Below are 25,352 nucleotides of genomic sequence, written 5' to 3'. Positions count from 1 at the left end.
TTCAGCCCCAGGACATTGCTGCAGGAGTTCCTCAGGGCAGTGTCCTCGGCCCAACCATTTTCAGCTGCTTCATCAATGACCTTCCCTCTATCATAAGGTCAGAAATGGGGATGTTCGCTGATGATTGCACAGTGTTCAGTTCCATTCGCAACCCCTCAAATAATGAAGCAGTCCGAGCCCGCATGCAGCAAGACCTGGACAACATCCAGTCTTGGGCTGATAAGTGGCAAGTAACACTCGTGCCAGACAAGTGCCAGGCAATGAACATCACCAATAAGAGAGAGTCTAACCACCTCCCCTTGCCATTCAACGTCATTACCATCACCGAAGCCCCACCATCAACATCCTGGGGGTCACCATTGACCAGAAACTTAACTGGACCAGCCATACAAATACTGTGGCTACAAGAGCAGGTCAGAGGCTGGGTGTTCTGCGGCGAGTGACTCACGTTCTGACTCCCAAAACCTTTCCACCATCTACAAGGCACAAATCAGGAGTGTGATGGAATACCCTCCACTTGCCTGGATGAGTGCAGCTCCAAAAACACTCAAGAAGCTCGACACCATCCAGGACAAAGCAGCCCGCTTGATTGGCACCCCATCCACCACCCTGAACATTCACTCCCTTCACCAGCGGTGCACAGTGGCTGCAGTGTGTACCATCCACAGGATGCATTGCAGCAACTCGCCAAGGCTTCTTTGACAGCACCTCCCAAATCCGCGACCTCTACCACCTAGAAGGACAAGGGCAGCAGGCACATGGGAACAACACCACCTGCACGTTCCCTTCCAAGTCACACACCATCCCGACTTGGAAATATATCGACGTTCCTTCATTGTCGCTGGGTCAAAATCCTGGAACTCCCTTCCTAACAGCACTGTGGGAGAACCTTCACCACACGGACTGCAGCGGTTCAAGAAGGCGGCTCACCACCACCTTCTCGAGGGCAATTAGGGATGGGCAATAAATGCCGGCCTCGCCAGCGACGCCCACATCCGATGACCGAATAAAAAAAAACTGACCTTGACCATTTCCATTGTAAGGCAAGGCAGCTATGGACAATGACTCAGGAAAAGCAGCAGGGATGGTGATACGAACACGATGCGGGCAGGCAGCTCGATGTATGAGGAGCAATCAGTGGTCACTTGGCCTCTGTGAGAAACCATTTTGCAGAGGATTTCGTGACAAGATGAGTTAAGCTGACCACTTAAATTCTGTTTAAAAAAAAGTTTCCTTCGGAGGATTTTGTGAACGGATGGGTCAAGCTGGCAACATTATATTTTGTGGTCAAATAACTTCATAAATCTAGAAGAGTTTTATGAATAAGAACGCCGTATATGTTGTGAGGCTCCTACCACGGAGCTTTAAAAACCCAACATCTTTTGAGCTCAGGGTAGAGGACGGTGCAGAGCAATTAGCGAAGTTCACCCAGCTGTCAGAAGACTACAACCTCTGTCCAGAGATCGACCAAGCTGTAAAAAGACTTCGAAACTGTCAGAAGACTTGAGAGGATTACACCGCCAACTTAATTACAAACTCTGCCCAGAGACCAAACGATGTGATATTGTTTTAATATCTGTATGATAAGTGACTTCACTCTATTATTACTGTCTTATAATAATGGATACTTTCACATGTTTGATTTGACTATTAAAAAAGAAGACATTGATTACCATTTGGCGTCACATCCGAATCTGTTCGAATGGCTGAGCACTAATTTATAAAATTATGTCTCCTCGTTCTTCATTCCGCCATCAGAGGAAATTGATTCTCAATTTAATCTATCAAATAATTTTAACATTTTAAACACCTCAATTAGATCACCCCTCAAACTTCTATATCAACGCAATACAAGCCACGTTTATGCAACCTGCCCTCATAACTTAACCCTCTCAGCCCGGGTATCATTATCGTGAATCTGCATTGCACCACCTCCAAGGCCAACACATCCTTCCGAGGATGTGGTGCCCAAAACTGAATGCAGTACTCCAGATGGGGTCTGACCAAAGCTCCATACAGCCTGTGAAAGTAGCCGGGAGGGGAATAGAAATGGTGGTGAGGAAACGCGTTGGTGGCGGGGCTGAACACGATGGCTTCAGTCTTCGCAATGTTAAACTGGAGGAAATTGCGGCTCATCCAAGATTGGATGTCGGACAAGTATCCTGACCACACACAGGTAGTGGAGGTAGAGTTAATGCACATGGCTCGGGCTGAATTGGGCACGTTCCACACTGAATGTAACCGTGCTGAACTGGACCTGTCCACATAATACGCAGAGATGTGGGTTAAAGTGGGTGTACGGCCAGGATCGAGAAATTGGCTGCGTTTTCCGGTTGCAGAAGGAGAGTGTCTCTGATCAGTTATACCTTGTGCTGAGATCTGTTAATTCAGCATTAAGAGGTGTTTAAACCCGGGGTCTTCCTCGTGTACAAGGCTCACCCTCACCAATGGTAACTGCCTGTCAAGCTTTTCATTATCTTTTCTGAAGGAATGTAATCGGGATCATACATTTCATCAAAACAAAAACACGAGCCTGGCAACGGCTGCACTAATCTGTTTGTATCAATTACTGTAATTAATATAAAAGACCAAAGCACCGAATTGTCTCCCTGGAGGCTGACATCAGGTATAAATGTGTCAACCCTTGAATGGAGAGCAGAGCTTTTTATAGAAATGCACGGTTCACCTAAAGGACTATTATTTGCCATTTATTATCCCATCCTTGCAGCTATCAGTGTTCCAGGTAAAGTATTGTAGTTAATTATTAGTTATGGAAATCGTTGTTTAACTGTATCACTGCTCTTGTTTACTGGTATCGTTTCTCCCTTTTAATTGTATAATTTCTCCCCTTTAATGATATAATTTATCCCCATGACCAATATTTCTCCCCTTTAATAGTGTAATCTCTCCCCTTTAAATGTATAAATTCGCCACTTTTACTATCACTTCTCCTCTGTGACTGTGTAATTTCTCCCGTTTTTCAGTATAATTTCTGCCTTTTATGTGTCATCTTTAACGATATCATTTCTGCTCTTTACCAGTGTAATTTCTCCCCTTCAATGGTATAATTTCTCGCCTTAAACTGTATCATTTCTCTGCTTTAACGGTATCGTTTCTCCCCTTTAACTGTACACTTCTCGGCTTTACTAGTATTTCTACCTGATGTGTTATTGGCCCTGTTACTGTGGGCGAATTATCACCAACAGCAATAATTTGCATTTATATAGCGCCTTTAATGTAGTAAAACGAACCAAGGCGCTTCATAGGACCGTTATCAAATACAGTTTGACACAGAACCGCATCGGGAGATATTAAAACAAATGACCAAAAGCTTGGTCAAGAAGTTAGGTTTTAAGGAGCGTCTTAAAGGAAGAGAGAGAGGTGGAGAGGCGGAGAGGTTTAGGGCCGAGACAGCTGAAGGCACGTCCGCCAATGGAGGGGCACAAGAGGCCATAATTGGAGGAGTGCAGAGATCTCGGAGGATTGGAGGGCTGGAGGAGGCTACAGAGATAGGGAGGAGTGAGGCTGAGTATTTGAGCACAAGGATAAAAATTTTAAAATGGAGGCGTTGTTGGAAAGGGAGCCAATGTAGATCAGTGAGCCCAGGGGTGATGGGTGAACAGGACTTGTTGCGAGTTATGATCCGAGCAGCAAAATTTTGGATGCGCTCAAGTTTACGGAGGGTGCAAGGCAGGAGGCCAGCCAGGAGAGCATTGGAATAGTCGAGTTTAGAGGTCACAACAGCATGGATGAAGGTTTCAGCAGCAGATGAGCTGAGGCAGGGGCGGAGAACAGTAGTTACGGAGGTGGAAGGAGGTGATCTTGGTGGTGGAGAGGATATGGGGTCCGAAACTCCACTCAGAGTCAAAAAGGACGCCGAGGTTGTGAACAGTCTGGTTCGGCCTCAGAAAATGGCCAGGAACAGGGATGGAGTCGATGGCGAGGGAAGGGAGTTTGTGGCGGGACGGAAGACAATGTTTTCATCTGTTATCATGGTGTACATGTAGTTCTATTGTGTTATTGTAAGTGAATTGTCACACTGTTATCATGGTGTAGATGTAGTTCTATTGTGTTATGAACATTATTTCTGTGGGTGAATTATCCCACTGTTATTCCGGTGTATATGTAGTTATGTTGTGTTTATTGGTGCTGCACTGTGAAAGGTGTACTCTGTTATATCAGAGGATATATTGTATTGCTGCCGTTGTGTTGTGAATGGTATTATCACGTTATTATAAGATATGTAGGAAATTATTTTGTTCCTTGCTGCAGACTGACTGGTGGTGGGGTTCGGTTCTACAGACGCTCTCAACCCTCGGGTACCGAGACCATTCCTTTTTACTCAGGGCATTTCCACTCTAATTGTGAAGTTGCCCCTGAAGATATATCGGAGCCTCTACAGATGAATAAGAAGTGGAACCGCTGGCGATCCGCTAAACAGCAACATCAGGGTGAAAATTCTCTGCGTTTGATGCCAGCATTCCAGGCACCAATACGGGATGGTTCATTGATAGTTACGGCTACATTAATTAAAGCAAATTAAATCAAAAATATGTAACACTGATTGGATTTATTAATAATTCAACCAATTACAGACATAACTGTATAATCGTGAAGGTGCTGGTTGAATTTAATCTCTGGATTTATTCATTACTGACTGGGTTTATTAAATGATTCATTTACTTGTCATCGTTTTGATAATTATTTGCAGCACGGAGTAATATCAACAAGTGCTTTATTGATTCAGATTATTCAGTGATTAAATAATTCCCGACTGAATTTAATAACTGACTTGATTGAAGGGACATTATTGGGCAGCTAATTATTGACAAAAATATAAACAATGTAACAAGTGTCCGTTTTATGAATGAATCTGGATTTGCTCCAAACTCAGACCGCGCTGTGTTTGTGTTTCCAGTCTCTGACTCCATTCACTGGTTCAGTTTGACGCTGCTCTTCCACATCAGCTGCTGCTGACGGTTCTACAGTGACCGCTGCTGAGTCCGGGGGTTCGTTCCGCTCCTTGCACCTGCCAATGACCCGGACTGTTCCCCTCTTCACTCTTTTCTCCACATTGAATGAGGCAGCATAACTGGTGGTAACTCTCGTACCTGAGCCACAAAGTTGTAAATTCAATATCTACTTTCGGACTAAGTCTATTATTTATCCTGACAGCGCAGTGCATTACTGAGGGAGCACTGCATTGTAGGGAGGACCTTTCTCTGAATGAGACCTTGTTCTCTGCTGGACATTGACGATTCCAGGTGACTATTATCAGAAGAGCTGGGAGTTATCACTGTGTCCTCGCCAACATTTCCTCCGCAAATTCTGAAAACATCAATTGTCAGTTCACCCTCCGCTCTTTGGGGATCTTCTTGTACAAGTTGACTGCTGAATTTTCCAACAGTGAATAATTCGACAGCTTGGATTATAAGTAATTGGTAGAAGGGCTAGACGGGAGCTGAGGAGAATTTTTTTTTCACCCAGAGGGTGATGGGGGTGTGAAACTCAGTGCCTGAAAGGGTGGGAGAGGCAGAAACCCTCAACTCATTTAAAAAGTCCTTGGATGTGCACTTGAAGTGCTGTAACCCACAGGGCTACGGACCGAGTGCTGGAAAGGGGGACAAAGCTGGATAGCTCTTTTTCAGCCGGCACGAACACGATGGGCCGAACGGCCTCCTTCTGTGCCGTAACTTTCTATGATTCCATGGTTTCATCGGATGGGAGCGATTTGGGCTCCGACAGGACATGGTCGGTTTTAAATGCAAGTTTTTTGTATTTTATTGGTTGTTTCCAGTTTCATTGTCAATTCTTATATTGTTTATTCTCTTAAAAATCTTCGGTAAACGTTTATCTTCTTGTCACCTAATCTTCGCATTTATTATTAACCATTTTACTGATTCTTTAAGATTTGTTTCTGTTCTTGTCTATTTGACGTTCCCGCATTGGTTTTAATGGGTTTCTTGTTCCCATTATGTTTTATTACATTAATTTACATTCTGAAGTCTTTGGCCTGTCTGATTTTAATGCGGATGATTATTTTAGCACAGATACAGGTGTCCAGAGGGTAAAGATCGGTTTTCAACTCAGGATCAAGTGTCAAAGCTATAAGTTTCACACAGAATCCTGTCAATTGGATTATTTTGCTGGGAGTCGGATCATTAACGCTCCTGTTCTCTCTCACACACGTACACATGCTCTGTCTCTCTCCTTCTCTCTTACAGCTAACTTGGCGGTGATTGTGATCCTGTCCCGAGGAAGGTGCGGTCTCTCCAGATGTATCACTTCCTACCTGGTGTCCATGGCGGTGACGGATCTCCTGGTCATTATCACGGCTGTGATATTAAACCGCATTGTTGGTATTTATTTCCCATTCAGTTTCCTGTCCATCACTCCGGTCTGTTCTCTCAGTTTTGTGTTAATTTATGCAATCAGAGACAGTTCTGTCTGGGTCACGGTCGTGTTCACCTTTGATCGATTTGTAGCCATTTGTTGTCAGAAGCTGAAAACAAAATATTGCACCGAGAAAACGGCGGCTGTGGTTATCGGAACGGTCTGTGTCCTGAGCTGTTTAAAAAATACATTCTGGTATTTTATATATGAACCTTTGTATACAATTAACAACATACCCTGGTTCTGCAACATCAAGCTAATATTTTACACCTCACCCGCATGGGCTGCATTTGACTGGATTCACCGCATTTTAACCCCTTGTCTCCCATTCATTGTGATTTTATTGCTCAATGCTCAGACCGTCAGACACATTTTAGCGGCCATTAGAATCCGCAGAAGACTCCAGGTCCGCAGCAACGTTGAGAATCAGAGTGACCCAGAGATGGAGAACCGGAGGAAATCCATCGTTTTGCTCTTCTGTATCTCGGGCAGTCTCATCCTGTTATGGTTGTTGTTTCTTATAACTTTCCTCTATGTGCGAATTGCGAACGTTAGTTATTTCTCAGGTTCCAATTTCGATGATTCAAATTTTATTCTGGAGGAAAGCGGATTTATGTTTCAGCTTTTGAGTTCCTGCCTAAACCCGTTTATTTCTGCAGGGACCCAGAGTAAATTCAGAGACGAGTTAAAGAATGTGGTGAAATATCCACTGACACTAATTGTTAAATTATTTAAATAATGAAAATAGTAAAATCCAGCCTCAATTGCTCCTTATATTCCATCCTGTACACCTCTCGTTCCTCTCACACACTGCCTGCCCTCTCAGATACACAGTCACTCACTCTGAGATCCTTTCCCACTGTAAATTTACGAAAGTATAAGGAAAACTACATCATTGCACAATTCAGTGTTGTTTCCTGTTCTGTTAGTTTCCAGTTCTCTTGTCGGTGCTGACTCAGGCCTGGTGCATTCCCACCAGCCCCGAGGGCCCTCGAGTATCTCCACATTCATGTGGGAGACAGAGTCCGAGCTCTGATCTGTTGTTGGATATCAAGTTTAACTGTTTAATGAAGGGACCTCAATATCCCCCCTGGGAATAGTTTGGATTTTGAGGATAGTATACTCTCTGAAATGGGAACACACACTGTGCCCACCCATTGTTCTCCACTCACTGGGCACCGCCCCACAGCCACACTCGTGTGTCCATAAACATAAGAATTGCTGGATGGAAAAAGACCAAGGTCCATCCAGCTCGCCTTCCACTATCCGGTTAGTCACATGATACAACGACAATGGGGTTGTTGACTAATCATAGCAATCAATCCCTATCAATTAATCTACAACAGACCCTGACACGAGGCCAGGAATCCCCCAGTCATCGAGAGCTTTGGGAACCATAGGCCCAAAGGCACCTGTTCCTCCCAAACATGTGACACTTACCACATGTCATGTCTCAAATTACTCAGATACTGAAATGAGAAATGTTATTTTCTGTAAGATTCTATCTAATTTGCATTTGAATGATTCAATATGAACTGCTTTCGTCACCTCCCTGGGGAACCTGTTCTATAGAGTGATCACTTGCTCACTGAAATATTCTTTATGGAGCTTAGTTTTGAATTTACCTGGCTTCAAGTGCAGGCCGTCTCCTCTGGTTCTACTCTTCTGGACATGGTGAAATATTTTGTCACAGTCTACATTATCCAGTCGATTTAGAAACCTAAAAACAGCAATAGTATCACCTCTAAACATTCCCGTTTCCAGTGAGAACATGCCCAATTTACATAATCACTCAACATAATTCAATCCCTCCACCCGCTCAATCATTCTGATTGCTCTCTTCTCTATCCTCTCAATAGCTGCATTATGCTTTTTGTACTGTGGTGACCAGAACTGTACACAGCATTGTAAGTGCGGTTGCACCTATAATTTTACAGTAGCAGGATTCCCAAACTATTTCGGCTCAATATTGACCTTTAAATGCATCTCAGCATCTGATTTGCTTCACTCACTGCCGCCGAGCATTGATGCGACAGCTTCAATTTATTATCAATCCACTCCCACAGATCATTTTCATTGCCATGGACATTATTTTCTTTCCAGTTAAGTAATGGATTCCCCCAGTGATCTACGCTTGGCCCCCTCCTATTTTTCATTTACATGCTGCCCTTCGCAGACATCATCCTAAAACACGACGTGAGATTCTGCATATTCACTGATGACACACAGCTCTACCTCACCACTACCTCTCTCCACCCCTCCACTGCGTCTAAGTTGTCACATTGCTTGTCCACCATCGAGCAGTGGATGAGGAGAAATTTCCTCCAATTAATTATTGGGAAGATCGAATCCATTGTCTTCAGTCCCAGGTCCAAACTCCGTTTCCTTGCCACCGACTCCATCTCTCTCCCTGGCGACTCTCTGAGGATGAACGAGACTGTTAGCAACCCAGGCGTCCTATTTGACCCTAAGCTGACCTTCTGACCACATATCTTCTCCATCACCAAGACCGCCTGTTTCCACCTCTGTAAAATTGTCCATCTCCGCCCCTGCCTCAGCTCATCTGCTGCTAAAATCCTCATCCATGCCTTAGTTATATCTGGGCTCCATTATTCCAATGCTATCATTGCTGTCCTTCCAACTTCCACCCTCCGTAATTTTGAGCTCATCCAAAACTCTGCTGCCCATATCCTAACTCGCACCAACTCCCATTCACTCATCACCCCTGTGCTCACTGCCCTACATCGGCTCCTGGTCCGGCAACACCACAAATTTAAAATTCTCACCCTTATGTTCAAATCCCTCCATGGCCTCGCCCCTTCCTATCTTTAGCCCTACAGCCCAACAAGAACTCTGCGTTCCTCCAACTCTGGTCTCGTGTGCAGCCCGATTTCCATTGCACCACAATTGGTGGCAGTGGCTTCAGCTGTCTCGGCCCTAAGCTCTGGAACTCCCTCCCTAAACCTCTCCACTTCTCTCTCCTTCCATCTAACACACTTCGTAAAACCTACCTCTTTGACCAAGTTTTTATTCACCTCTCCTAATATCTCTTTATGTAGGTCGGTGTCAAATTGTGTCTGTTAACCGTCATATGAAGCGTTTTATTGTGTTAAAGGTGATCTATAAATGGACGTCGTCGTCGTCGTCGTCGTTGTTGTTGTTGTTGTGGTTGAAATGGTCCATTCCCGGGTTTTTTGTCCCCGTGTGAAGCACTTTGCATTCCTCTACATTCAATTTCATCTGCTACCTGTCTGTCCGATGCCCAAGTATTTGAATCCTCCTGCAGCTTATCCTGTTCAGCTTTGCAGTCTACCACCTTCATCAGCTTTGCATCATCTGTAAATTTACGCTTAGTTCCAGATCACTTATTAAACAAAAGAGGTCCAAAACAGATCACTGTGGAACCCCACTGGTAATATTCTCGCAAGCTGATGACAATCCCTCTACCACTGCCCTCTGGATTCTATCGGTGAACAAATTACACATCCATTGTAAAACATTTCCACTGATTTCCGCTTTTTTGTTTTCAGTACCAGCCTTTCGAGAGAAACTGTATCAAAGGCCTTCCTGAAATCCATGTACACCACATCCACTACCTTACCAATATCACACTCCTTTGCCACACGTTCAAAGAAAATTAGTAAGCTAGATTGGCTTTCATGAATGCAAATTGTCTATCTTTTAAGGTTATATTTCTATTCACAAGCTCCTTGAACTTAACTTTAATAAGGATTTCCATAACTTTACCCACAATGGACGTTAAACTCACTGCTCAGTAGTTTCCTTGGTGAATTTTGCTGCCTTTTTAACAATAGGAGTAACATCTGCCTTTCTCCAGTCCCCATCATATTGGAAATTAGCGAATGTAACTCCTCTATTCAAGAAAGGATGGCGACAGAAAGCAGGAAAGTACAGGCCAGTTAGCTTACCATCTATCATAGGGAAAATGTTAGAATTTGTTATTAAGGAGGTTATAGCAGGGCACTTAGACAATCTCAATGCAATCAGGCAGAGTTAACACGGCATTGTGAAAGGGAAATCGTGTTTGACTAATTAATTAGAGTTCTTTGAGGAAGTAACAAGCAACATGGATAAAGGGGATCCTGTGGATGTGGTGTACTTGAATTTCCAGAAGGCTTTTGACAAGGTGCCATATCAAAGGCTACCACACAAAATAAGAGCTCATGGTGTAGGGGGTAACATATTAGTATGGATAAAGGATTGGTTAGCTAACAGGAAACAGAGAGTAGGCATAAATGGGTCATTTTCAGGTTGGCAAGATGTAACGAGTGGAGTGCCACAGGGGTCAGTGCTTGGGACTCAACTATTTACAATCTATATCAATGACTTGGATGAAGGGACCAAATGTATGATTGCTAAATTTGCTGATGACACAAAGGTAGATAGGAAAGTAAGTTGTGAAGAGGACATAAGGGGTCTGCAAAAGGATACAGTTAGGTTAAGTAAGTGGGCAAAAATTTGGCAGATGGAGTCCAATGTGGGAGAATGTGAACTTGCCCACTTGGCAGGAGGAATTCAAAAGCAGTATATTATTTAAATGGAGAGAGATTGCAGAACTCTGAGGTACAGAGGGATCTGGGTGTCCTAGTACATGAATCAAAAAAAGTTCGACTGCAGGTCCAGCAAGTGATTGGGAAGGTAAATGGAATGTTGTCATTTATTGCAAGGGGAATGGAATATAAAAATAGAGATGTTTTGCGACAGTTGTACAGAGCATTGGTGAGATCACATCTGGAATGCTGTATGCAATTTTGGTCTCCTTATTTAAGAAAGGACAATAATTGCTTTGGAGGCGGTTCAAAGAAAGTTCACTCGATTGATTCCTGGGATGACTGGGTTATTTTATGAGGAAAGGTTGGACAAGTTGGGCCTGTTGGAGTTGGCGCTTAGAAGAATGAGAGGTGATCTCAGGGGACTAGAAGGGGTAGATGCTGAGGTGATGTCTCCCCTTGTGGGAGAGTCTCGAACGAGGGCCCTCATTTTAAGAATAAAGAGTCTCCATTTAAGACGGAGATGAGGACACATTTTTTTCTCTCACAGGATCGTAAATCTGTGGAACTCCCTTCCCCAGAGAGCGGTGGGGGCAGGGTCATTGAATATTTTTAAGGCTGAGTAAGATAGATTCCTGCTTAACAAGGGAGTCAAAGGATCTGGTCGGTAGACGGGAAAGTAAGGTTGAGATCACAATCAGATCGCCATGAGCTTATCAAATGGAAGAGCAGGCTCGAGGGTCCGAATGGCCTACTCGTATTTTCGTAAAAGATGGTGGAGCTAGATTCAATCGTAACTTTGAAAGGATAATTCGATAAATACTTGAAAAGGAAAAAATTGCAGAGTTTATGGTTTTCGAGCACGGGAATGGAAGTAATTGGGTACCTCCTTCAAAGAGCTGGCACTGGCACGATGGGTCGAATGGCCTCCTTCCATGCTGTGAGATTCTAGGATTGTATATTTTCCATATATTTGGTTCTCTAAGAAGAACAATGACAGGCTGTCTGAGCAAAGCAGATGTTCAAAAGGCTCAAAAGCACGAGGCATCAAAGAATCACGTGTAGATTTCAGCCCAAAGATGTTTTTTTCTGCACCAGTCATCAGCACAGCACAGACCTCTGAAACACAACCAGTCACTCCTTCCAATATCACAGAGCCAGAAACAGACCAGCTCTCAGTTTGCTTAAGAGTGAGTGCTGAACTCATCACATGGTATCTGCACTAAACTGGCAATTAGAATCTCCTAATCACTTGGCTGTTTGTTAATACGGGAAAAAAATCAGATTTTAACTGACCTGCCCTTTTCAATCCATTTATTGATCATTCACAGAGGCCCAAAAGAGACCTCTTAGAGTGTCTGAATCAGCTGTACTAATGATGATCTCTTAGTTCTTAGCGATGAACGTGATGAAAACATATGTCGCTCATTGATTTTGGTGTCAGAGGGTTAGATATTTATCTCACGGTGGGGGAGAGATGAATAAGATGAAATAAAGCGAGTGTCTGAGGTAATGTTTGAATGACCGACACCAATCCGTAATTTGTACAATGCTGAATGTGTCAATTCAAAATGTGGATTTCCAATGGATTCTCTGCAATGTTAACACAAATCCGTTTGTTCCACAGGAGGTGGTCGGGGTTCTGGTCACTGGAAATGTTTGAATTCAGAAAAGTTATTCTCTTGAATTTCTATATACTTCAGTTCCCAGAACGAATAATTGCAGACTCTCTGGGTACATTTTCTGCTTGGCGAGCTGGCGTAAAACTGGCCTTGCAGATTGACCGCTCGTTATTAAATTCACTTCAACTGCTCCGACCAGCAGTCGGTCCACACACTGATGGGCATCTGCATCCATTTCGAGCTGGCCTCGGGGGCCAGGGTGAGCCAAAGTAAGAGTGAGGCCATGTTCTTTGGCAGTTGGGAGACCCGGTCCTTTGTCCTCTTCACTGTCAGATCCGACTACCTGAAGGTTTTGGGGATCTGGTTCAAGGGGCCCCTGGCCGGTCGAAAGAACTGGGAGGAGCGGATCACTAAGGCCAAACAGAAGCTTGATATGTGGGTGGGGCGATCCCTCTCCATAACCGGCAGGAACCTGGTGATAAGGTGTGAGGTGCTCACCGTGTTGCTCTACATGACCCAGCACTGGCCCGTTCCCCAAATCTCCGCCGTCACAGTCACCCGAGATATCCTCCACTTTCCCTGGAGGTCCAAGGTAGAATGTGTCCGCAGGGTCACCATGTACAAGCTTCTAGACAAATGGGGAAAGAGCGTCTACAATGCTGCTCTGATCCTGACAGCCACCTTTGTGTGTGGCTGCCTCAGGATATGTGTAGAGCCCCAGTACGCAGATACCAAGTGTCATTACGTGCTGAGTTTCTACCTGGCCAACACACTGAGAAGGCTGGGTCTGGCTGTGCTGGCCGAGCAGGTGCAGGATGTCCCGTCGAGCTGGACCTTTCCCCGCTATCTGTCCCAGGTGTAGAAGTTCCTGAGGAGTAACCCCTTCGAACACAAGGCCGTCAGACCGTGGTGAACGCGAAACGTCCTGAGAACCCTTTCTTAAATAAAGAGACCAAAACTGTAATTCCAGTTGTGGTCTCACCAAAGTCCTGTACAATTGCAACAAAATCCTTACTCATGTATTCCAAACCCTTGAAGTAAAGGCCAACATTTCATTTGCCTTCCTAATTGCTTGCTGTACCTACATGTTAACTTTTTGTGTTTCTTATACCAGGACACTCAAGTCTCTCTGAACACGAACATTTAATAGTTGCTCATCATTTTAAAAATATTCTGTTTTTCTATACTTTCTACTAAAGTGAATAACCTCACATTTCCCCACATTATACTCCATCTTCCACCTTCTTGCCCATTCACTTAACCTGTCTATAAACTTTGCAGACTCTTTGTGTCCTCCTCACAGATGCTTTGCATCGTCAGAGATCTTCAATACATTACACTCATATAGATTGTAAATAGCTGAGGCCCAGTAACGGTCGGCATTGCTCGCTGATAAGACAAGGGTAACATCCCTGAGGGGAGATTGGTCCCAGCACCGTTGAGGTGCAACCCGTCCATCTTGTACAGGTCTTTAGTATCAATAAAAGTGAACAATGACGCCCTGGTAATGATGTTTCCTGACCTGCTGAGTGTTGCCAGCAGTTTCTGGGTTTATTTTTCAGCTTTCACTGTCGCAGTTTTCCTGGTAACATGCAACTCGCCTCAAGGGCGTGGCTTCAAGCACAACTTTCTTGTGCTCTTCTCACACACAAGATCACACTTTACTTTCCGACACACGCGCTTTAAAATCTGCCGTTTCCGCACACAGCGCCCTGCGTCACGAGAATTTTGAAAGACCTTCCGCTCATGACCTGTAATCGCTCCTTTTTCCCCACAGGCGCTCTTTACATCTACTCGATTCAATCGCATGTTTCAACAGAACTATTAAGATCAAGGCGGAACACTTCCGATCTTACTGCACCGCCCCAACTTGCCAAATGTGAACCTTTCAACCGCCATTCACAGCTCTGTAGCGCTGCCCGTCACTCACGCAACTCAACTGCTGAGAGAAAAGAGCCAACAAGCATCAAAACAATAACCAGTTCTTCAGTTACCATCCCCTGGATCACAAGATTCCCCAAGTAAATTTCGTGAACAATTGGGCGGCTGTCTTTCCAGAGACCAGCCCTGCTTTCGTCGTGTTTGTCTGTCGAGCGGTCACGCAGATCGAAATGTATCGACTGGTTTCAAGGCACAAATGAACATTGGTGTGAATGGGACATGTGCCCAATAGAAACAGCGGTGGGAGCAGAACAAACTGAAAGGCGTGAGATCGTGAAAGTGAATGTTAGAGTCGGCAATGGAGCAGGAAAGTGTCCATGAAATGGAAGGAGGAAAGGAAAGGCGGCCTATTGACTGTGGAAGGAAGAAAAAGCTGGGAGAAGAGGCGGGTTTGAACTGTGGAACATCAAGTACAGGCATGTGAGAGAGGTGGGATTTGATGGAATAAATAGGTTTTCGACACCAACAAAAAATATGTTTGTTATGTATTAAAGATTGGGAAATTGTTGCATTATATTTGCTCGCGCGGTCGAGAACAAAAGGAGCAGCGCACACTATGCCGTGACTCGGATTCGAACCGAGGTTGCTGCGGCCACAGCGCAGAGTACTAACCACTATACGATCACGGCGCCTCACGTCAGGTGATGACATGGTTGCCCGAACAATTTAAATAGCGCCTTTAACGTAGCGAAACGTCCCAAGGCGCTTCAGAGGATCGTTTTTGAACAAAATTTGACCCCGAGCAACAGAAGGAGATATTAGAAGCAAAATACTGCGGATGCTGGAAATCTGAAATAAAAACAGAAAATGCTGGAAATAATCAGCAAGTCAGGCAGTGTCTGTGGAGAGAGAAACAGAGTTAACGTTTCAGGTCGATGACCCTTCGTCAGAACTGGAAAAAGTTGAAGATTAAACAGTTTTTAAGCAAGTCCAGCGTCAGGAAAAGGGATGGGGGAGGAAGGGGAGGGGAGGAAAGAACAAAAGGGAAGGTCTCTGATAGGGTGGAGGACAGGAGTGATTAAATGACAAAAGGAATGATGGTGCAAGGCAAGGAGGGTGGTAATGGGACTAGTAAAGAAACAAAAGATGGGTCCAGAGGAGCTGTTAATAGCAACATTAGAACCACAATCAGCACTTGATCTCCGAAAAAATGTGATCAGTGTTTATGATCTGAAGTTATTGAAATCAATGTTGAGTTCAGAAGGTTGTAAAGAGCCTGATCGAAAGATGAGGTGCTGTTTCTCGAGCTTGTGTTGAGCTTCATTGGAACGGTGTAAGAGGTAGGGGACAGAGAGGTCAGAGTGGGATTGGGACGGGGAATTAAAACGGCAAGCGACCGTAGGTCAGGGTCACGCTTGTGGACTGAGCGGAGGTGTTCAGCAAAGCTATTACAAATAAATCACTGTTTCACCTGGAAGGAATGTTTGGGGCCCTGGAAGGTGGGAAGGGAGGAGGTGAAAGGGCAGGTGTTGCATCTCCTGCACTCGAATGGGAAGGTACCGTGGGGAGGAGATCGAGTGTTGGGGGTGATGGAAGAGTGGACCAGGGTGTTGTGGAGGGAGCGGTCCCTTCGGAAGGCTGAAAGGGGAGGGGAGGGGAAGGTGTTTTTGGTGGTGGCATCGCGCTTGGACGTGGTGGAAATGGCGGAGGATGATACTTTTAATGTGGAGGCTGGTGTGGTGGAAGCCAAGGACAAGGGGGACCTACCGTGGTTCTGGGAGGGAGTGGAATGGGTAAGGGCAGAAGTGAAGGAAATAGGACGGACACAGTCGAGGGCCCAGTCAACTACAGTGGAGGGGAGTCCTCTGTTGAGAAAAAAGGAAGACATATCGGAAGTACTGGTACGCAAGGTGGCATCGTCAGAACAGACACAATGGAGACGGAGAAACTGGGAGAAGGGAATAGAGTCCTTACAGGAAGCGGGGTGGGAGGAAATGTAATCAAAGTAGCTGTGGGGGTCGGGGGGCTTATAATAGATTTTGGTTGACAGCCTATCCCTGAAAATGGAGAAAGAGGAATGGAAGGGAAGGTTCGGAGATGGACCGTGTGAGGGGAAGGGTGAAAATTGGAAGCAAACTTGACTGGGGCGAGAGCAGGAAGCGACATCGATACAGTCATCAATGTACCGGAAAAAGAGGTGAGGGAGGGGAGCTGAGTAGGACTGGAACAAAGAATGTTCCACCTCTCCCACAAGTTCAGCCAGGCAGAGGAGGGTGGTGGAGGATGGGGATTGGTTAGGCCATCTTTCGTGGAAGAGGCAGGGTGCCCGCAGGCCGTCCTGGTGGGGGATGGAGGTGTAGATGGACTGGACGTCCTGGGTGAAAAGGAGAGGGTGAGGGCCGGGGAACTGGAAGTTGTTCAAGTGGCGGAAGGCATCGGATGAGTTGCGGATAGAGATCGGAATAAACTGGACAACGGGAGAGAAAGTAGAGTCGAAATAGGAAGAAGTTTGTTCCGCGGGGCAAGATCAGGCTGAGACGATGGATCTCCTGGGACAGTCCAGTTTTTGGATCTTGGGAAGGAGGTAGAAGCGGGCTTGGGGGACTATGAGGTTGGAGGCCGTGGGGAGAAGTTCTACACAGGAGACAAGGTCAGTGATGGTCTGCGAAACTATGGATTGATGTTGGGTGGAGGGATCATGGTCCAGGGGAAGGTAGGAGGATGTCGGAGAGTTGGTGTTCAGCCTCCACTCGGTAGAGGTCTGTTCACCTCACAACACCAACAGAGCCGCCCTTGTCAGCAGGTTTAATGACAATGTCAGGGTCAGACTCGAGAGAACGGAGTGCTGCGAGTTCAGAGGGAGGGAGGTCAGAGTGAGTGACGGGAGCAGAGAAATTGAGACGGCCGATGTCACGCTGGCAGTTCACAATGAAAAGATCAAGAGAGGGTAAGAGGATAGAGGGAGGGGTCCAGGTGGACCGAGAATTCTGAAGATGGGAGAAAGGGTCCGCTGTGCGGGGGGAAGATTCCTGGACAAAGAAATGGGCGCGGAGGTTAAGGCCACGGAAGAAGAGCTCAGCATCGTGACCAGCTCGAAACTCATTGATGTGGGGGCGTATGGGGATGAAGCTGATTCCTTTGCTGAGGACTGACGTTCGGGGTCAGAGAGGGGAAGGTCAGAGGGAATGGTGAAAACACGACAAAGAGATTGGAGGGAGGGATGGGGTCAGAGGAAAGTGAAGGGGAAGAAGGATCGGGAGGTGTGTTGGTATCTAAGAGTTGTTGAAACTTGCGGTCCTTGACACCTGAAAGGAAGAAAAAAAGTTTTTTGTTCAATCGCCGGATGAGGCGAAGGATGAAATGGAACTGCGGACCAGGACAGCTCTGAAGTAGAGAGAGTCGGTGCTGCTGAAGAGAGAGTGTTTGATCAGGTTTCTACTAAAACTCACTTTCACAGACACATCTCCTTCCTCAGCAACTGTGTCCGGCTCCGACTTATTCCACGTGGATTCCAACTTAAATTCCACCCTTCATGTTTCGGATCCACCCATGATTCCAGATATCTCCATGATATTCAGCGTTCCTCCAACCACTGCTCCCGCCGCTTCCTGAGATCCACGCTCAACGCCACGCACCGCCACATGCTCACTCTCGACCTCTCTCTCCACGCATGGTTTTTATCCCATCCGCGCCATTATTGCATTTACCGTTTGATGTGTTGGTTCCTTCATTATATTCATCCAGAAGACTTGGGTTTCAGTCCAATCCGAAGCCACGGTGGATGAATTTTGCATTGCTCGCTGAACTCTGCTCAAATCAGCAAAGTCCTGATTGCCGCCCGGAGGTGCTGCGAGTGTAAGATGTGAATAACGTGAAGTATCAATCAAAGTGCACAATGACGCCCCGGGAAAGCGAGTATCTCTCATCGGATATTACTGCACCGCCCCAACTTGCCGAATGTGAACCTTTCAACCGCCATTCGCAGCTCTGTAACGCTGCCCGTCGCTCACGCAACTCAACTGCTGAGAGAAAAGAGCCAACAAGCGTCAAAACAAAAACCAGTTCTTCAGTTACCATCCCCTGGATCACAAGATTCCCCAAGTAAATTTCGTGAACATTCGGGCGGCTGTCTTTCCAGAGACCAGCCCTGCTTTCGTCGTGTTTGTCTGTCGAGCGGTCACGCAGATCGAAATGTATCGACTGGTTTCAAGGCACATTTGAACATTGGTGCGAATGGGACATGTGCCCAATAGAAACAGCGGTCGGAGCAGAACAAACTGAAAGGCGTGAGATCGTGAAAGTGAATGTTAGAGTTGGCAATGCCGCAGGGAAGTGTCCATAAAATGGAAGGAGGAAAGTAAAGGCGGCCTATTGACTGTGGAAGGAAGAAAAAGCCGGGAGAAGAGGCGGGTTTGAACTGTGGAACATCAAGTACAGGCATGTGAGAGTGCTGGGATTTGACGGAATTAAAATGTTTCACCAAAATAATATTATTTCTTGTGCTAAAGATTGATTTCTTGCTGCATTCTCTTATTATATGTGACAGAGGAGAAAATCGGTAAATGAAACTCTGTGGAGACTCGGATTTGCTCCGATGTTACTGCGACAACAACGCAGAGTATTTACCACAAAACGATCACGACGAAGTGCATCAGGTGTGGCAGTTGTGCCCGAACAACAGCAATGGCGCTGCTTCGAAAAGAAGGATTCTTCGTGTGAGGCCAAAATAATTAGCACTTCAAATTATGGTAGCGGTGGGATTCGAACCCACGCCCCCGCAGGGACTGGAGCCTAAATCCAGCGCCTTAGACCGCTCGGCCACGCTACCTTGTGACAAGCCGTCTGCTCAGGATCTGGGAACGGGCGATTGAAAGGTGGCTTTCTTACTCTGACCGATGAGTCCAAGATTTTTGCCTTGAAACAATAAAATAAAAGGGCTTTCTTTGCACTGTTCATGCGACGAGGTGGCCGAGTGGTTGAGGTGATGGACTGTTCTACATTGTGCTCTGCACGCATGTTTTTTTATCCCACCGGTGCCATTATTGCATTTTTTTAATCGTTCATGGGATGTGGGCGTCACTGGCAAGGACACCATTTCTTGTCCATCCACTAATTGCCCTTGAGAAGGTCGTGGTGAGCCGCCTTCTTGAACCGCTGCAGTCCGTATGGTGACGATTCTCCGACTGTGCTGTCAGGAAGGGAATTCCAGGACTTCGACCCAGTGACGATAAAGGAACGGTGATATATTTCCAAGTCGGGATGGTGAGTGACTTGGAGGGGAACGTGCAGGTGGTGTTGTTCCCATGTGCCTGCTGCCCTTGTCCTTTTCGGCGGTACAGGTCACGGGTTTGGGAGGTGCTGTCGAAGAAGCCTTGGCAAGTTGCTGCAGTGCATCCTGTGGATGGTACACACTGCAGCCATGGTGCGCCTGTGGTGAAGGGAGTTAATGTTTAAGGTGGTAGATGTGGTGCCAATCAAGTGGGCTGCTTTGTCCTGGATGGTGTCGAGCTTCTTGAGTGTTGTTGGAGCTGCACTCATCCAGGCAAGTGGAGAGTATACCATCTATAAAGAGTACTTTATAGATGGTAGAAAGGCTTTGGGGGGGTCAGGAGGTGAGTCACTCACCACAGAATACCCAGCCTCTATCTGCTCTTGTAGCTACAGTATCTATGTGGCTGGTCCAGTTATGTTTCTGGTCAATGGTGACCTCCAGGATGTTGATAGTGGGGGACTCGTCGATAGTAATGCCATTGAATGTCAAGGGGATGTGGTTGGACTCTCTCTTGTTGGAGATTGTCATTGCCTGGCACTTGTACAGCCTAAATGTTACTTGCCACTTATCAGCCCAATCCTGGATGTTGTCCAGGTCGTGCTGCATGTGGGCACGGACTGCTTCTTATCTGTGGGGTTGCGAATGGAACTGAACACTGCGCAATCGTCAGCGAGCATCCCCATTTCTGACCTTATGATGGAGGGAATGTCATTGATGAAGCAGCTGAAGATGGTTGGGCCAAAGACACTGCCTTGAGGAACTCCTGCAGCAATGTCCTGGGGCTGAGATGATTGGCCTCCAACAACCACTACCATCTTCTTTTGTGCTCAGTATGACTCCAGAAACTGGAGAGTTTTCAACTGGAGCGGCAGCTGAACGGATGGTCTCAATCTTAGTGACAAAATAGTCCATGAGCTCATGGCAATTTTTGTGGTGAGGGTGGAGGAGGCAGGGGGTGCAAGAAGTCGGTTTGGAGTCGAGAAGAGATACTGGGTGTATCTTTACATTCCAGGATGATCCTGGAATAGTGAGTAGTTTTCTGTCTCTCTCTGTTTAGGGCTGGTGAATTAGCCCGGGTCTGTTCACAAGGCGATTCTGCGTTTTATTTCTTCCTCATTATTGTGGTTCTGACATCGAGGTGAAGAGTGAGGCAGAGAACAGATTTTAAAATTGCTGGAATATCAGTGAAATTAAATCATGGAAAGTGGAAAAGTCCGAGTCAGTTTTTCACTGTATTTTCCTCATCCGATGTTGCAGATAAATGAAAGTAAAGCTTCGAAAGGCAGACCTTCCCGTCGGGGAATTGACCCCAGTCTCCAGGGTGATAGACACTGATGCTCACCATGATACTAACGAGGAACTGGTGCCGGAAGGGGATGTCCGTTCACCACAGATGCTTCAGGTTTCAGTGAATCTGTTTGAACTGTTCATTTGATGACAGTTTGTTTAACTTTCCACGGACCACTGTTGAAAGAAGAATTACCGACCACTTTTCCATCTCATGTTGGATCGTGATGTGGGGAGAGAGTGAGACAGAGGAAGAGACAGAGATCTTCTCAGGAAAATATAGAAAATATGAGGCACATACACAGACAGACAGACAGACACAGACACACAGAAACAGACACACATACACATTGGGTGACTCAGAAATACGGAGAGTCAGAATATGGATAATTTGGCTGATTTTTGTTCTATTTCTGTCGTAGATTTCGTGAAATCTTGCAGATCAATTAAAATGAGCATAAAACTCGAGGTGTTCAATGCTGTGGAATTTTAATTCACTTCAGAATTATTAATTCTACAAGAAACTTGTTGAATTTTGAAACGCAGAGATGAAACGGGTTGATGAATGACGGGATCTGAAGTCTGTCAGATTCGAACCTGCGCGGCGGAAATGAATGAATTTCTAATCTGTCACCTTCATCACCAGTTTGTAAAAATTGCAATTGCTCTGCATCCAGTCCTCAAATAGTCTCCGTACAATAATATTCTGAAAGTGACAATCACCTGTTTTTTTTCTCTAGTTTTTTTTAGGAAGAAGCTTGGCGAAGACATAAAATTAAAAGTTGGCGTCTGATAAATGCTTCCTCCCCGTCGGGGAATTAAACCCCGGACGAAGGTGGGGCAACTCACCACGATAAGAGAGAAAGAAAGAACGAAAGAAAGACAGAGTCAGTTGTCGTTGTCCAAGAAAGAGATGGAAATGTCAAAGGTTCTTTCAACAGTGGCCCGTGGAAAATGAAACAAACTATCATCAAATAAATAGTTAAAAGAAATGCACTGATACATGAAGCATGTCTAACACCATCTGGGATGAGTGTAGGCTCAATGCAGCAGTTCCTCGTTAGTATAGTGGTGAGTATCCCCGCCTGTCACGCGGGCGACCGGGGTTCAATTCCCCGACGGGGAGGTTAAACTTTCACCGCCTTGAAAAGCTTTTCTCTCATTTATCTCCAATATTGGATGCGGAATATACAGTGTAAAACTGACTCGGAGTTTCCCACTTTCCCCAATTTAATTTCACTGATATTCCAGCGGTTTTAAAATCTGCTCTCAGCGTCACTCTTCACCTCGATGTTCGACTGGCTTCTGTGATGGTGGGGATTTCGGGAGGAGGCCGAGATGGATCATCCACTCGGCACTTCTGGCTGAAGATGGTTTCTAAAACTTTTCACTCACGTGCTGGGCTTTACCATCTTTGAGGATGGGGATGTTCATCGAGCCTCTTCCCGTTAGTTGTTTAATTATCCACCATCATTCACAAATGGGTGTGGCAGGACTGCAGAGCTTTGATCTGATCCGTTGTTTGTGGGATCGCTTGTGGGGGTGAGCAGTTTGTTGTGAATCGGGTCAAAGGAGTAGGGGGTGGGGCTCGTGGTCAATATGAGCTCGGAGAGGGCAAGAGGGGAGATAGGAGAGAAACTAGAGAAAGATGTGAGTTCAGGGCGAAGGCAGGGGGAACCATGGGGGAAATTTGGCTTGTGGGCTGGGGGAAGGGAGGGAAGCGGCAGGTGGACGGATGGTCTCAATCTTCGTGACAAAGAAATCCATGAGCTCCTCGCACTTGTTGTTGGAGGGGAGAGGGGTTTAAGAAGATGGTTTGTAGTGAAGAGAAGCCGGGGGTTAGCTTTACATTCCAGGATGATCCTAGAATAGTGAGCAGATTTGGCAGAGAGCAGGACCTGATGGTGCTTTCAGTGTTCCCGCCAGATCTGGCGATGAATGGCTGAACCAGTTGTCCACCATAAATGTTCAAGTCTGCGACCTTGGTCTTAAAGGATGGGAGATGAGGCTGCACATCACATCCCTTAAACATTGTTACCCGTTTCTGTCTGAAACTGGTGAGTGAGTAAATAGAAAGGAACAGAAAAAAAGCATTTTAATCCATCAAACTTAATTCTGATCATTATTATAGCATGAAACCTGAACAGCCCATCCCTCAAACACTGATATAAAACCAGTCCCAGGACCCTGAGCCGCTGTGAAAATGCTGTGATCCCGACCTGATTCGAACTCGCAGTTTTCTGATCGGGAATCAGACGCTGTCAGTTGCGGCACGAGGTGGATCCGGATCCAGAGGAGGGAGATCGGTACCGACCGCCGCCGGGACTCTCGGAGGGCGAGAGACGGAAGCAGCAGCAGCCAGACCGCCTCAACAACAGCTCAGGATCCCCGCTCTCTAATCCAGCAGCTGCCGGCGGAGAGCTGCCAGTCCCGGCCTGAGCCGTGTCTGGGAGCCGCCTGCCGGTCTCTCTTCACTGAACGGGACCGATCCAGGTGCAGCTCACACACAGGCCCAGGAATCCCATTCCGGACAGATTCACTTCTTTAAACCTTGTTTAGATTCAGTGAATTGGGATTTAATTCAATCCTCATCTGCCCTCCGCTCTGTCAGTTCAGGACTTTATTTAAACCGATACTTGGAGCTCTGTTTTACAGGGTGTCGGCTGTTTAAATATTTCTCAGTCCCACTACTCACATTAATAACACGTTTTGCTGCGAACTGCTGATTGATACAAAGTGCCCAGGAATTAGGGAATTTCTCCCGGGGACCGGGGAACTGACTCGGATTCGGCTCAACCCTCAAATCCACAAAGTTTTTGTCGCTGCTGCTGTCCAGGATTAAAGGAAGGGACCGAACCAGAAGCGGTTTTAAATTATTACTGACAAATCAGGGTCAAAGGCAAAGGATACAGTCTGCTTATCTTCAGGGCTGAGTCCCTGCCCGCTTCACTGTCTGTCTGTCTCCCGGTTTATCCGTCTAATTGAGTGTCTGTCTTATTCTCTGTTTATTTTTGTTTGCTGACTGGGACTGGACACGTTCTCTGACACCAGTGCTCCCGTCAGACACCTTCAATTTCGGCCTCTTAATTAACCCTTCATGATCTTTCTCACACAGAAACCTCCGACCGAGATGCGCTTCCTTAAATATCCGCAGTGAGCTGTAAAAGCTGTGGATCCTGAACCAAAACCCCAGCAGATAAGAACTTTGATTCAGATTGTTATTAACTTAAGGCCAATACTTTTCTCATGATATTTAAGGAGGATTTGGGGCAAGTGGGAGCTGAAACTGAGAATCTCTGTCCCGGCTGTCGCTGGCTGAAGAGACGGGCGTTATTTTATTTGAAAACTGACGCTCAGAACTTTCCCTTCGAGAAGTGCTCCAGGAGATTGTGGTTGGTGGCAGTTGTCGGGGAGATCCAGAGGAGAGAGAGGAAAGCGTTCGTGCAAAACGGGCGTTAGTGCAAAACGGGCGTTAGAACAATTGCAGCCATTTTACACTCTGCCATTTATTTTCTTGGGGTCATTTTAACTTTCGGCAATTGTATAAAACGGGCTCTATGGGAATGGCCGCCCGTTCTACACCCGCCTCACTTTCCTTTTCATTCACTTCAATGGAAAGGAGACTCGGGCGAGGTTTTAGATTTTCAATTTGTCCGGGTGTAAAACTGGCGTTACGGATCCGCCGCCCCTCCTAGAAACTGCCGGATTTTCATTCCCACTGATCGAAATTGAAATGGGAAATTGAGCAGTTTCTATAATGAATAGTGGATCCAGAACGCCAGTTTTACGCAGGGGATTAAAACTGTTCATCTACCCGGACCTGTGATCATCAATGAATTTCCATAACGTACGATGAGCAAATTTAGGCGGTGACTTCAGATTGAATTGAGTTGTGATGTTGGGAGTCAGTTCCAGCTCCACGGCAGCCGTTTTCCTCTTTTGACTAATTTACCAATTAGAGTAAACGGATATTTAATCGCATTGAGCAGCTCCTCTCTGAACTTACTCTGGGTCACTGTGTCAATGGCCGTGTTCGGACAGGAACTCAGAAGCTGAAGCTTAATTCCCGCTTGTTGAAAGGTTGCAAAAGTGTAATAGAAAGATCTGTGGTTTAAAGTGGCTGTAATTCAAGTTACAACTCAGTTGCACCTTTCTCTCTCCCACTGTTGGTGTTTCTCCGTTTCACTCATTATTCTCAGTCACCCCTCTCTCTATCACTCTGCCGGCCCCTCTCTGTGTCACTCATTATTCTCAGTCACCCCTCTCTCCATCTCTCTGCCGGCCCCTCTCTGTGTCACTCATTATTCTCAGTCACCCCTCTCTCCATCACTCTGCCGACCTCTCTCGCAGTGTCTCTCTGTGTCACTCATTATTCTCAGTCATCCC

General features: G+C 46.0%; 1 protein-coding gene and 3 non-coding genes across 4 annotated transcripts; 2 read left to right on the top strand and 2 right to left on the bottom strand.

Moving 5' to 3' along the window:
- Positions 1-2,673: 2,673 nt before the first annotated feature.
- Positions 2,674-7,132, top strand: LOC137302115 (probable G-protein coupled receptor 139). The gene is made up of 2 exons (XM_067971789.1): positions 2,674-2,743; positions 6,225-7,132. The coding sequence occupies exons 1-2, from the start codon at positions 2,674-2,676 to the stop codon at positions 7,130-7,132; spliced, it is 978 nt and encodes a 325-aa protein (XP_067827890.1).
- A 7,892-nt stretch (positions 7,133-15,024) lies between these two features.
- trnah-gug (transfer RNA histidin (anticodon GUG)) lies at positions 15,025-15,096 on the bottom strand. The gene has a single exon. It is a non-coding gene; the product is annotated as a tRNA-His (tRNA).
- A 4,057-nt stretch (positions 15,097-19,153) lies between these two features.
- On the bottom strand, positions 19,154-19,235 carry trnal-uag (transfer RNA leucine (anticodon UAG)). Its single transcript has one exon. It is a non-coding gene; the product is annotated as a tRNA-Leu (tRNA).
- A 2,785-nt stretch (positions 19,236-22,020) lies between these two features.
- trnad-guc (transfer RNA aspartic acid (anticodon GUC)) lies at positions 22,021-22,092 on the top strand. Its single transcript has one exon. It is a non-coding gene; the product is annotated as a tRNA-Asp (tRNA).
- Positions 22,093-25,352: the final 3,260 nt, after the last annotated feature.

Source organism: Heptranchias perlo, chromosome 35 (genome assembly GCF_035084215.1).
Source record: "Heptranchias perlo isolate sHepPer1 chromosome 35, sHepPer1.hap1, whole genome shotgun sequence".
NCBI lineage: Eukaryota > Metazoa > Chordata > Chondrichthyes > Hexanchiformes > Hexanchidae > Heptranchias > Heptranchias perlo.
This window is presented reverse-complemented; position numbering and strand designations above follow the sequence as displayed.

Excerpts from the sequence above, each read along its gene's own strand:
- LOC137302115 (XM_067971789.1), top strand. The coding sequence starts at position 2,674 with ATGCACGGTTCACCTAAAGGACTATTATTTGCCATTTATTATCCCATC. Across the intron at positions 2,744-6,224 it reads TGCAGCTATCAGTGTTCCAG|CTAACTTGGCGGTGATTGTG; the intron begins GTAAAGTATTGT and ends TCTCTCTTACAG.